The 14,541-nt window shown below is 34.2% G+C and overlaps 1 protein-coding gene across 4 annotated transcripts in view; it reads right to left on the reverse strand.

Moving 5' to 3' along the window:
- PPFIA2 (PTPRF interacting protein alpha 2) overlaps positions 1–14,541 on the reverse strand; it is a 499,294-nt gene that overhangs the window by 122,290 nt on the left and 362,463 nt on the right. For all 4 annotated transcript variants that reach the window (XM_028828829.2, XM_077952487.1, XM_077952486.1 and 1 more), the window contains 1 exon segment: positions 5,467–5,688. In XM_028828829.2, the coding sequence (XP_028684662.2) occupies positions 5,467–5,688 (222 nt within the window).

The raw sequence follows: 14,541 nt of genomic DNA on the forward strand, positions 1-14,541 counted from the left end.
TCTTATTTTCACTTTTGACTTTTTCTACTTTATATATTTTTTATCTCAGTGATGGTAGAGTTTTTATCTTAGAGGATCCTTTCAGAGTGCTTAATATTGTATTCTGTACGTTTCACTTGCAAACAGAACTCTGGGAAAATTTCGTGGCCTGAAGAGAAAAGTCTAAAGCTAACCTGTATAAATAAACTTCTTACTACATTTTAACAGCAATAAAATCAACAAAAGACATACACACATTTCTCAAGAACATGAGCACTGAAGTAGTACATACTTGCTCCAAATGCTAGTTCGGGACACTTACTAACTCTGTTACAAGGGTCAATGTTGCTCACCTTTTCTGTGCTTCACCTTCTTCATATGTTATGTGAGTTAAGATTCTAATATGTAGCACATAGTATTGCTGTTAGGACTCAGGAAGTGCTTTGTATGGTGTCTCATGTAGAAAACACCCTCGATAAATAATAGTCTTTTTTTTATTATTAATTCCTCTTATGTACACAATTAGATGATCTCACTCTATGACATACATTACATGCAGGATTTTTTGCATTTTGTAATTTTGGTACTGTATTTTTTGATTCAGTGATTCATGTGGGAGATTCAATTTTTAACTGCAGGCTGTGTTGCCAAAAATAAACTGGATTTACAAGTCAGAGAAATAGCTTATCCCTCTGTCATTTGAAAAATTCTAAAAAAGGGAGCTTTTTCTAGTCCCTAAAACTTGCTACCTACAAAAAATGAGAAAAAATAAAGATTCAATTATCTCTTGCCCTGAAGTTTATATATAAATTTCATATTTTTCATATCTAATAAATATAACTCTCTGGTAATTTAGATCTATTAAGGTGAAAAATATAACTACATGTTTCAGATAATAGAAAAGGCAACACTGATATGTATTTAATTCATTTAATCACATAGTGAAATTCTGAAGAACTGTTAATAGGAAGTTGGAAATACAAGATGGTTTTATTCACAAAACAAAATGTAATTAAAATATTCCACCGAAAATTTTAGCTATTTGCACAGCTATGTATGTGATATATTATTATCCATACACAATTAATAATCCTCTTGATTAAAAACTGGAGAGATAAGCTACATTTATAAGATTGTCTATTTTTCTAATTTGAGTGTTGTGTCTAGCTTTAATCCAACTCACCTATTCTTCATAGGTCAAAATCAATTTAAGGAGTTTTGTTTGAAGACAAAATGTAAAACGAAAGTAAATTTTGGATAGGTTTCTTTTTTGACAAAGAAAAATTACAAAAATATATTCTGAAGCCATCAGTGGAACATATTTATAAAATAGATTGTTGCAAAAGTAAATGCAGTTTTTGCTACTCAAAATAATAGTTCATTTTTAGATACCTTAGAATGTCCTCACATGCAAAGCAAATTACCTTTCCATTTTTTATTATGTGGTTGTTTTTTTCTTATTTCCTAATTTTTCCTCAATTATTACAACAAACATTTATTACCTGTACAATTTATAAATTATACTATGTTAGAAATGTTATACGAGTATCAAGAAAAGGGAGCTTATTTTTTTCTATTAAGAAACTTGCAATCCGTGGCTTACGCCCATAATCATAGTCCACTGGGAGGATGAGGTGGGAGGATCGCTTGAACCAGGAATTTGAGACCAGCCTGAGCAACATAGTAGGACCCTGTCTCGATAAAAATACAAAAATTTTCCAGACATCATGACACATGCCCTGTAGTCTTAGCTACTCCAAAGGCTGAGGTGAGAGGATTGCTTGAGCATAGGAGTTCAAGGTTGTAGTGAGCTGAAAACACTACTGCACTTCAGCCTGGACAACAGAGCAAGACTCTGTCTCTAAAATAAATAAATAATGTTTTAAGAGAATAATTAAGAAAAGAAAAAGTAACTTGCAATCCAGTTGACTCTCTGTGACCATAACCCAGTAAAATATTATTCAAGAAAATAAAAGCTTTAAGTGCTAAGTAATCTGTTTTTTTTAACTATGTGATTTTCACATCTTCTTGCTTATTGGAAAAAAAAAAGATCCAAATATTGATTATTTAAAGAACAGTTATATTGTAGCTGCATTTTATGATAATTGCTATCACTGAATTAATTATTACGCTGTGTTGATTTTGGAAGTAGTTCATAGTGGAAGAAGCGCAGGTTTTAAAGCCATGCTGATCTTGTTTCTCTGCTGTGCTGCTGGGGAGAGAACTGCACAGACCTTTGGCAAGTTACTTTACCTCACTGAACCTTATGGTTCTCATCTGAGAAAAATGGAGATAATAATTAGCATTTCCTCTTTTTGCCAGTTGTGAGGAATTTGAGAATTTCCATGTAACACAACTGTAATAGTTTTCACATGTGACTCTTCCTTAAAAAATCCTTCATAAGCCACAGGCCTGGGTCTTGAGATCTGAATATTTCAGAATTAGTTTATTTAGCCTTCACAGTGCTCTGTGTGTGTGTGTGTGTGTGTGTGTGTGTGCATACAAAAAAAAAGTGATACATCCAGTAATGCTGGCTGAGTATAGGCCCTTTCACAGTTCTCATCAATGCCATCACTTCCTACTGTCTTGCACCTGGCACTTTTTACTTTTCCATTGCCAGCCTGGCTCTGAAAATATTTGTGTTTGCAATCTCCTTTCAAAGGTGGGTGATGAGAGATATTCCTTTCTCCAGAAACTCTTCCAAAATATAAACATAGACACGATGGGGCTGATAAGAGTAGTTGTATTTTAAAATAATTCCACACGAAAGGAGAACGTTTTGCCCATGAGAAGATTCTTAATCAAAGAACACCTGGCATCAGAGGAGTGCATTTTCCATCTGACTGGGCGTTTTGTCACCTACATTCCGAGACTATTAGTATCAAGGAGTTATTTTTAAATGGGCAGTAAGAAAATGGGAATCGGATGTTGGACCTTACCTGTAAGTGATGCTGGATTAGATGAGCATTAACAGAGCAATGAGTACTAAAATGAAAGGAAATCATCTAAATCTCCAGAACCAAGAGAATGAAGACAGAGAGAATGAACAACAGATCAAGAAGTGAGCCCGATGATTTGATAGCCAGAAATCCCAGTAATTCCTTATTAGTGATACAGAAGAGAGGTTAAACTGTCTTTAAGAACTCTCTGAGTTGGAATTGTGGGGAGGATGAAGAGGAGAGATGCAGCCATGAACTATTAATTCATAAAAAGTTGTATCATTATCTGTGTTGCAGTGGAGCAGTCTACCACTTCATGCTTCATCTATCTCTTTTTGTTTTGTTTTGCTAGTAGGCATCATCTTAGTACATATTCTGATATCATTCACACCTTCTGATATTTACTTATAAATATCTATTCTTTCAGCAAAGATTTTTTGAGTGCCTATTATACAATCAATAGCTGCATAGGTACTCTGAAGACAGCAGTGAACAAAACAAGAAAAAAAAATCTTAGCCCTTATAGATGTTTAGGAATAGTTGGGGAGGGAGGCATATGATAACCAACTATATCAGTAAAATAAATATACATTGTGTCAGGTGATAGAAAGTCCTGTGGGATAAGCAAACAAAAGAAGGAGAGTGTATATGTGTACATAGCAAGGTCAGGGGACATTTCACTGAGAAAACAACATTGAACAAAAGGCAGAGAGAAAAGAAAATGTAATAAAACAGGTCTGGCTTGCTTAAGAGGTCACTCCAGTTGAGCAGAGCATGGTCGGATGAGACAGTACATGATCTCCAGGAGGTTAGGAAGGTGGTATTAGAGAGATTGTATATGGCTTATAGAGCACTGTAAGGGCTTTGATAATACTGTAAGTAGAATAGGTAGTCATTAAAATGTTTTAAGCAGAAAAATGACATGAACTGACTTACAGGCAGGCAGCTTAAGCTGCTGTGTTGAGCACAGACTGAGGTGAGCTGAAGGCATGAGCAAGACCACCAGGGAACAGATGACTATTGAAATAATCCACTAAGAGAAAGTGATTGTGTAGAAAAAGAAAAAGCCACGAAGATTCTGAGAAGAGGTCCCATTATGAATATTTTGAAATTGTAGATAACAGGATTTATTGCTGAATCAAACCAAGTGTGTGAGGGGAGAGATCTTAAGGACAGCTCCAAGACTTTTGGCCTAAGCAACAATAATAATGGATATGGAAGACTGCAGGAGGGTCTGGTTTGTTGAGAAAACATCAAGAAAAGAGTTTGAAAATGCTAATTTTGAGATATCCCTTAGTGATTGAGAGAGAAACATCGGGAAATTAGGAAAGAAGAACAAGCTGGAGATATTAGTTGGGAGTCCTAAGATGATGGTGGCTTTTGGAGCCATGAGACTGCAGAAATTTACCAGGGAAATAAAAGTAGGTGGAGAAGGGAAGACACTCCAAGGTAGGGGAGGAGAAACAGAAGCAGTAAAAGAGCCTGCGATTAGGTAAGCAAGTAAATACGGATGAAAACCAGGAGAGGAGAATGTGCTATTAGCCCAGTGAGGAAGTCCTCTGGAAAATGGATCAAGTGCTTAAGAGGACTGAGAATTGAACCCCGGATTCAGTAACATGGAGGTCAATAATGACTTTTATGAGAAGAGTTTTGGTGGAACAGTCAGGGAAAAAGTAAGATAAAATTGGCTTATAAGAGAATGGTAAGAAAAGAATTGGGTACATAGAATAGGGCCAACTTGATGAACAACTAGCTAATTAGATACAAAAAATATTTTTAAAAGATACAAATACATTTAAAATATGTAAAAATGGAAAAGGCAAAAAGTAAGAAAACTCAATTTCCACAAATATAATTTTCTTTTTAGTTGTGAGTGAAAAGGTGAAAAAGTGAAAAGATTCTAAACTTTCACCTTAGCAGGTAAAACGATTTGACAGTGTTACAAATCAAACATCTCCTAGTATCTTTTGTAGTAACTTAAAGTACTTTATTTTTTCACTTGATATTAGCCAAGAGGCTGAGAAGTGACTAAAGTACTCATTTTTAAGTAGTAAAAGGGATGTTATGTCTAACAGGAATTTAATATACAGACAAAGAAAGGTTATGTTATACATATGCGTGTATATGCATATTAACAGAGATACATTCACCTTCATGACACAAAACAAAAACAAGCAATGGAACAATTTGAAGTATTTTTGTAGTATTTCTATATGCTAAGAGTATGAGTATAGCAATTCACGATTCATACACATATTTAGGGTTATTTAAAATTAAAAGCTTACGTTTAAAAAAATTTATTCACAGCTTCAGAATGTCTTTGTTATATCTGACCTTTGATAGCACATATTTCTTTCCATATATATTTAAAGTGCTCATGAAGTAAACTATTTGCCCTATTGAACAAGTTTCATAACTAATATAATGCATGCCAAAGTATGGTCTTTTGGGAAGTAAAAAGTGTATGGTCATTAAGGGAAATTATGGAAACAGTATCTCAGAAGCAGCATTCAGAAATCAAAGACTGAAAGTAAGATGAATCACTTACCTCCCTAATGTCCCTTTGATACTTGGTGTTCATTTCTTCTGTTTTAATGAGATCCTTTCTTGCTGTCTCTGCTTCCTGTTCCACCTCTCCCACTCGGGAAGAAAGGGCTGCTAAACGTTCTTTCATCTGGGCCATTTCATAGTTTTGCTTTTCAAGCAATTCTTGTAGTTCAACTATTTGACTAGTTTCATCGGTTGAGTCTATAGAACCATTGGACAAACGCTGCAGGAATAGAAAAAGAAATGGCACTTAAGAATTTTCATCTTTCATTTAAAATTTAAAATAAACTTAAAGAAATTAAACTGACACTGCTTTCACACTGAGAAATAAGAAATTCTGAAAAGAACTAGCTTTGCCAAAAAACTAAGTTTCTGAGGAAACTGTTAATTGACATTAAAATATGAAGGTAGATCAGTAATTTTCAATCAGTTTAATAGATGTATTTGAAATGGAAAGTATGCTATATTCTCTCTATATGTAAAACATAGCATAAAACACTAAGGTATCCTAAACATTAAGTACTAGCTACTATTTTATCAATTAGATATAGTTTATTATTAATTTACAACACCATATTGATATAACACCACACATTATTTTTAATTAATAGGTAAGGACCTATAAAGTGTGCAATTTAAAAATCTTTGTTCAAGATCCTTTGTAAATTTTTAAGTTTTATTTTCAATGATGCCCAGGAAAAGAACTTACCAAATATTTTTTATTAAAGATTATTCCTGCTGTGAATCTGACCTAGCTGGAACAAACATATAGCATAGAAAAGTTTTTATTTCTATATTACTATTAACATAAAATCATGCATGCACACAACCCACAAGAAGGAGGCTAAAAGGGTTTAAATATTTTGAGAGATGATTTTTCTTCTTTCCGAAAGGACTGCATAGAAACCAGGGTTTTCTAAAAGTGTATCTTCAGAAGTATGCCCTACAGCTCAAGTCCAAAATATATAAACAACTCAAACACCTCAATAGAAAGAAAAGAAATCCTCAGATTAAGAAACAGGGAAGAGACCTGAATAAACATTTCTCAAAAGAAGACATACAAATGACCAGCAGATATATGAAAAAATGCTCAATACCAACAATGCATCAGGGAAATGCAAATTAAAACCACAATGAGATATCACTTCATACATGTTAGAATGGCTATTAGCAAAAAGCCAGTAAGTGTTGGTGAGAGAATAAGAATGTGGGAAAATGGAACCCTTGTACACTACTAGTAAAAATGTAAATTAGTATAGCCACTATGGAAAAAAGTACGAGAGTTCCTCAAAAATTCAAAATTATCATAGAATCCAGAAATCTCACTTCTGGGTATATAACTAAAGGAATTGAAATCAGTGTGTGGGAGAGATATCTGCACTCCCATGTTCAATGCAGAATTATTTACAATAGCCAATAAACGGTATCAACCTAGGTGTCTATCACTGGATGAATGGATAAAAGTGAGTGTGGTATACATACACAATGAAATACTATTCAGATTCTAAAAAGAAGGAAATTCTGTCATTTGTGACAACAAGGATGAACCTGGAGGACATTATTCTAAGTAAAATCAGCCAGGCACAGAAAGACAAATTCTTCTTCACCTCGCTTATCTGTAGAATCTAAAAAAGTCAAACGCATAGAAGTTGTTAGTAGAATGGTGGTTGCCAGAGGCTGGAAAAAGAGGATGACTGTGATGAGTTAATGGGAGATGTTAGTTAAAGAGTAAAATGATTCAATTGTACAGTAAGAATAATGTTCTATGACACAGCATGATGACTATAGTTAATAATAATGCATTGCTAGAATAGTAGATTTTAAGTGCTCTCACCACAAAAATGGTAAGTAAGCGAGTGACAGATATGTTAATTAAATTGATTGAATCATTCCACATTGTATACAAATATCAAAACTTTACATTGTATCCCACGAATATGTACATTTATTATTTGTCGATTAAAAATTAAGAGGCCGGGTGTTGTGGTTCACTCTTGTAATCTCAGTGCTTTGGGAGGTTGAGGCAGGAGACTGCTTGAGGTATTGAATTTGAGACCAGCCTGGGTGGCATAGCAAGACCTCATCTCTAGAAAAAAATTAAAAAAAAAAAAAATGAGGGTGTGGTGGCATGCACCTGTTGTCCTAGCTGCTCAAGAGGCTGAGGCATAAGGATGGCTTGAGCCCAGGACTTTGAGGCTGTAGTGAACCATGATCATGCCACACCACTCCAGCATGGGCAACAGAGCCTTACAGCCTTTAAATACATGCATACATACATACATAAATACATACATACATAAATAAGAAAAGAAAAGAAAGTATGGGCTGTATGCGGTGGCTCCCTCTTGTAATCCCAGTAGTTTGGGAGGCCGGGGCAGGAGGATCACTTGATGTCTGGAGTTTGAGACCTGCCTGGGCAACATGGGGAGACTCCATCTCTAAACAATAGAAAAATTACCCAGGTATTGTGGCATGCACCCATAATCCCAGCAACTAGAGAGACAGAGGTGGGCAGATTGCTTGAGCAAGGTCCAAGTTGTAGTGAGCCATGATTGCATTAGCGTGCTCCAGCCTAAGTGAAAGAGTGAGACTCTGACCAAAAAATAAATAAAATAAATAAATAAATAAATATATAAAAATAAAATAATAATAATAAATAAAAGTATGCTCCTCAGCCTAGCTACATTGGAGAAGTTTTGTAGTGAGGACAGTGCAGCAATTTGGGAGAAATAACTAAGAGAAAAAAAAAAAGTAGAAACAGAAAGTATAGAGAGAAAACACAGAAAGTACGCTTATTTCTGCTCACTTTTTAAGCACTTGTTTAAAAACATGAATTTCTTTCAACATGATTGATATATTAGAAAACAATTTCAATGTAATGTAATTTTTTTGTGTTTTTTAACATGCAATTTTGTTCCTGAGAAGCACTGGCTAAATAGAGAAAACCACACCTGGCTGAAACAAGCCACGTAGGAACACATAAAACGCACACATGCCCATTCCTCAAACATCTAAAACTGACCTCAGTGTCCCATGTATGTTAGAAATTTGCCCATCAACACCTGTGTTACAACTTTCTGTCTGATTTCGGATACCCTTCCTTTTACAACTTCACAAAAAATGAAAGCCTTTAAGTCTTCTAACTCCACAAGCAAACTTCAGCTTTTTCTCAGGAAAAAAAAAAAAAAAAAAGTATCACTGTATTTGTGCAATTTCTAACTATTTAACAGGTGCAAAACTGTGCTACCATTTTTATTAGCTTTTTTACCTTTATTTTAATGTGACACTGATAAAGCTTTTAGGGTTGTGCCATAAACTTCATTACCCCCTTAAGCCCTGTGTTTTTTATTGCACAATATTGCATGGCTCATGATATTTAGGAATGCAAATGACACATAGAGCAGAACGGACTATAGAAGAATGGGAAGAACAGAAAGCATCATAAAAGCAGTGAGAAAGATAAAACACAGAGAAAGGAAATGCAGGCAAATGGAAAGAAGTAGTGTTAAGTCCAATAACCTAATACAATGTGAGAGTGTGGAGAAATAGCTAAGCGAATCAAAATTAAAAGAGCAGAGAAAGACAGAGACAATTGCCTTTTTAAAGTTGACTGGAGGAATTTCTCAATGCGATAAGGCAGAAGTTCTAATAAATCTTACACTTGTCTAGTTACTTGTAGACTGTATACAGGATTTGAAGATATTTAAAATTATGGAAAAACCCCTCTAAAATTAGTTATCATACCTCAGTTATCTCAAATTTGGAAATAACTGACTGGCAATTGATTTCACCGGTCTTTCCTAATCCAGATCTTGAGTGCTGCCTAATGATTATAAACTGGCCTTTCCGAGTTCAATGTACAGATAGCTGTGTACTGTAGAAGTTCACAATTCCCTTCCTCTAAGAGCAATTCTGAGAGAAATGTTCAGCTCTGATCCTTCAACCAGCAACATTTCCAGCAGAAAGGGGAATAGAGACTCTAAAGGGAGATGTGATTAATGAACTGCAGTACACACTCCAACATTCCCACATATTCGTAACATCACTTACCCCTTTTATTAAATAGAGTTTAGCACCCACAATACAGCAGTTCTATGTTCAGATGTGGAATGATATCTTCACAGAATTAGGTCTGTAGATTCAACTTGTATCTTAAGAGATAATTTAGTAACCAACAGGGATTCTTGGAAATAATGTTTACATGCTATAAATAAAACTACAATGCAATCATGCTAAATAATTAAATTCAAAAACATTTCTTAAAAATAGGAGAAACTATTGTATTCTTGGCGTAAACAAATATAACTTGATATGTTTGTACAATGAAAACAAACACATTACTGATCTCTCCAATAGAATGAATGGGCCGGGCGCGGTGGCTCAAGCCTGTAATCCCAGCACTTTGGGAGGCCGAGACGGGCGGATCACGAGGTCAGGAGATCGAGACCATCCTGGCTAACACTGTGAAACCCCGTCTCTACTAAAAAATACAAAAATCTAGCCGGGCGAGGTGGCGGGCGCCTGTAGTCCCAGCTGCTCGGGAGGCTGAGGCAGGAGAATGGCGTAAACCCGGGAGGCGGAGCTTGCAGTGAGCTGAGATCCTGCCACTGCAGTCCAGCCTGGGCAACAGAGCAAGACTCCGTCTCAAAAAAAAAAAAAAATAGAATGAATGAATCACAAAAACATTATGCTGAGAAATAGAAGCTACGTACAAAAGTGTACATAATGTGTGATTTAATTTATTTGAAATTCTAGAAAAGATCATCCTAATCTATAATGGCAGGAAAGCAGATTGGTTGTTGCCTGGAATGGGAGGTGGAATGGGGGAGGTGGGGTTGACTTCAAGAGGGCATGAGAGCACTTCTAAGGTTTATGGGGATGTTCTTTATCTTGATTTGGGTGTTTATGAAGGCACATATATTTATCAAAATTGACAGAATTGTGCACGTAAATTATATGTTACTTGTACATTAATAAATTTGCTTAAAAAACTATAAAAACCTTGAAAAATAAATTTTTATTTTAAAAAATGTTTTATGGAATTGAAAAATCATATTTAAGATTCTAGAGCTCTAAAGAATTTTGGAGAAACTGAGACTCAGGTAATCACATAGAGGTGATCTGAATTAAAATGCAGAACTTTTATTCCCAGTTCAGTTAATTTACCCCTTTACCATATTGCCTCTTATCAGAACATATAAATCAACAGGATAAAATTGTACATGCTGAGTAATATATATTATATATATAATATATTATATATATAATATTGGTAAATATTTATTCCGTGTGAATGAACGATATTTATTTTCTAATTTGAAAAATGTTTGTTCCAATTCTGTGCACCTGTGCTCCATTAAAATCTTGTTAATGCACTTAACAAGCACATTGCATACTTTTAAATGGGCTCAAGGTAAGAGAAATTTAACTAACTGTAGAGAGCAATCAGGCAATTAAAATAAAACACTTTTAAAATGCTAACTTTTAAAATTTCATTAAGCAGTAAATGTTCACTGCATAGTCTTTATGCTATTGTGTTAGGATTACCCATGAGAAGATTTTAAAACTCTCAATTTTTATTCTGTAGTGCTTATGAAACTTGTATTTGTAGAAAATACATAATCTTTTATTTATTCTCATGACCTTAAATATATTCTATGGTGAGCTTACTGTGTGTCTTAATAATATCAGAAAAGTCATATTAAAACCGTGATTTATATCTTAGAAAAAGATCTTGTTTTTGTTCCAAACCACTGTTAACTTGACTTACCTTTAAAATAAATTGTGGCACTTTAATTTAAATGACAAATGACTGTATTAAAAGTCAATACTTATTTTAAGCAGCTTTACTGGGATAGAATTTACATGCCATAAAATGCACTCTTTAAACATAAAAAGTTCAGTGGAGTTTAGTATACTCACAGAGTTGTGCAACTATAAACATAAGTTAATCTCACATTTTTTCCACCCCTAGTGGAAATCTCATAATTATTAGCAATCACTCACCCACCCACAGCCCCAGACAACCACTAACTACTTTCTGTCATACAGATTCGCTGTTTTGGACTTTTCACAGAAGTGGAGACACTGAACCTGTGTTCTTTCGTGACTAGTTTTATGCACTGAGCATGATGTTTTTGAATTTCATTCAAGTACTGTAGCATGTTATCCATACTTCATTTCTGTTATTGCTGAATAGTATTCCATCATGGGGATATATTACATGTTATTTATGTATACATCAGTTGATAGACATTAAGGTTGTGTCCACCTTTTGGCTACTATAAATAACTGCCATGAACTTTAGTGTAGAAGTCTTTACGTGGACAAATGTTTTCAGTTCTCTTGGATAGATTCCTAGAGTAGAATTGCTGGACCATATGACAATTCTATTTTTAACATGTTGAGGAAATGTTTTCCAAAGTGGTTGCACCATTGTACATTCCTACCAGCAATGTATGAGAGTACTAATTTTCCACATCTTCACCAAAACTTCTTATTGTCTATCTTTTTATTTCAGGTATTCTAGTGGGTGCAAAGTAATATTTCCTTGTGGTTTGGATTTGCATTTCCTAATGACTAACGAGATTGGACATCTTTTTAGGTACTTATGTTCATTTGTATATCTTCTTTGGAGAAATGTCTATTCAAATTATTTGCCTTCATATTAATTTATTTACATGTATTTTTATTGTTGATTTACATGAATTCTTTACATATATTTGATTCAAGTATTTTATGAAACATATGGCTTGCAAATAGCTTCTTTCTGTTCTTTAGACTATCTTTTCACTTTCTTTCATGATGGTGTTCTTTGAATTTCAAATGTTTTTAATTTTAAGAAAGTCCAGTTTGTCATTTTTTTTCTTTATGGCTTGGGCTCCTGGTATCATTTCTAAAAAATCAATTCCCAACAGAAAGTCATAAAGATTTTCAATTTTTTAAAGCAGTACATATATATATTTGAAATTACTAATTATCAAATGTAATATGTTATTTTAAATTTATATTTTATATATATTTTAAAAAATATATATTTTTACTCATTCACAAATATTTATTAAGCACTTACTTGGTGTAAGGTGGAAGATAACAAGTTTTAGAATTTTTTAAAAGGTGATAATACATTTCTGACATCAAGGCAATTCTATCAAGCAGAGAAGTAATACACAAATAAGCAAGTATATGCATTGCCATAAAGTATTATCATAAAGTTTTATTTTGCTTCATATTTATGTTGTGGGAACAGACAGCAGAGAATATCTTTGTGATATTCTTTGAGTCGGGTCTTGAAAGATTAGTTATTATATTTCAAGTAAAGGAAAGGAGGGGAGTACTTATTCTAGGAACAGAAAATAACATGAGCAAAGGGAGGGGAACATTCCCTGCAGAATAATTATAAGTTGTCCTATATGCAGAGCAGAAAACATGTGCTATAAGGAAATGGTAAAATATGAGACTTGAAAGGTAGGGACAGCATTGATTATGATGGCCTTTGTTTTTCCATACTGCATAGAATAAACTTTGGGTACTAGAATGACAGAGAGCCATCAAAGGTGTTTGAATAGGGAAGTAACATGTATAACTTTGCAGGTAAACTGTTACTCTCTCATCATAAACTCGGTAATTCAGATAAAGCCTTTCCTATCTGTAATGGACAATTTTTGCTTGTTTGTTCAATATCCATTTTTCTTTTTCCCCCTTCCTCACAGTTAGGGTTGCCAGATGAAATATAGAATGTACAGTTAGATTTGAATTTTCAATAAACAATGAAAAACTTGAGTGTAATGATATCACATGCAGTATTTAGGTCAAGCTTATAGTAGGGGAATTGATTATGAAAAGAAAACATTGAGCTAAAACCTGCAACACAAGCATAAATCATGCAGTTATCTGGCAGAGGAAACAGAAAGATCAAAGACAAAGCGATACAAGTGGGTTTATGATTTTCAAGGAGACCAGTGTAGCTAGAATGGACTGTATTAAATAAAGCAAGAGGGTGGGAGTGGATATAGATGGAAATATGATGTATATTCTTGAGATCATTTTAAGACCGGCTTTTGCTCAAGGTGATATGAAAACTATAGGAAGGTGTTGAGCAGAGGAGTGACATGATTTCACTTACATTTTCAATGGATTCCTCAGTCCTCTTATAAAAGACAGGACAAAAAAATGAATTTAAGAAAATGAATTAAGAGGTGAAAGATTACATTGGCTTAGACCACGGTAGTAGGACTAAAGGTTATAAAAGGGGTCATATTCTTTGAATGGATTGAATGTGATATGTGACAAAAAGCATAGACTCAAGGATGACTGCAAGTATCGTAGTCTTTGATTAGAAAGATGGTGTTGCAATTTTTTGGGAAGAGAAAGTCTGCAGGAGAAGCAGATTTGTGGTTAGGATGGGGAAAATCATGGACTGGGTTTTGAAAACAGTTTTAAATGACTAGTTAGATGTCAAAATAAAGGTGTCAAGGCAAGCTACTGTATAAGCCCACAGTAAAGAATAGTGAGTATATGGATGTTTTCTGCAAGCAGTTATAACATTGGATGAGATCACCTGTGGAGTGAAGTAGGGGGTCATCAAAGATGACTAAGAATGTCTTTGTAGAACTCTCTTCAATTGTTACTTTATCAGAAAGGTCTTTCAGCCCTGCTATATTATATATTTACAAAATATGTTTGTTGTCTTTCTCACCTACCAAAATATATATTCCTAAAATTGTTATCTCTATTAAAAGTTTAAATCTTAACTTACATATTATTGTACATTAACTGTAATATAATTATTGTACTTGGCTGTCAAACAGACTTTCCAAACTCAATATGTTTAAAATCAGTGTTCAGAACGTGCTTCTACCCCAAATATGTTTTGCCTTAATTTATCCCCAACTCAATTCGTGAGAACTTCAGTTTTTCACTTTCTCCAAAAATGGTGGAGTCATCCTTGAGTTCTCTCTTTTTCTCCCATCTTTTATACAATCTATGAGAAAAAGTTGTTGGCTTTCTTTTCACAAAATATGTGAATGTGACCCACTGTCATGACCTCCACCATTGTCACCCTTGTCTGCATCAT

The sequence above is a fragment of the Macaca mulatta genome, chromosome 11, assembly GCF_049350105.2.
Source record: "Macaca mulatta isolate MMU2019108-1 chromosome 11, T2T-MMU8v2.0, whole genome shotgun sequence".
Taxonomy (NCBI): Eukaryota; Metazoa; Chordata; class Mammalia; order Primates; family Cercopithecidae; genus Macaca; species Macaca mulatta.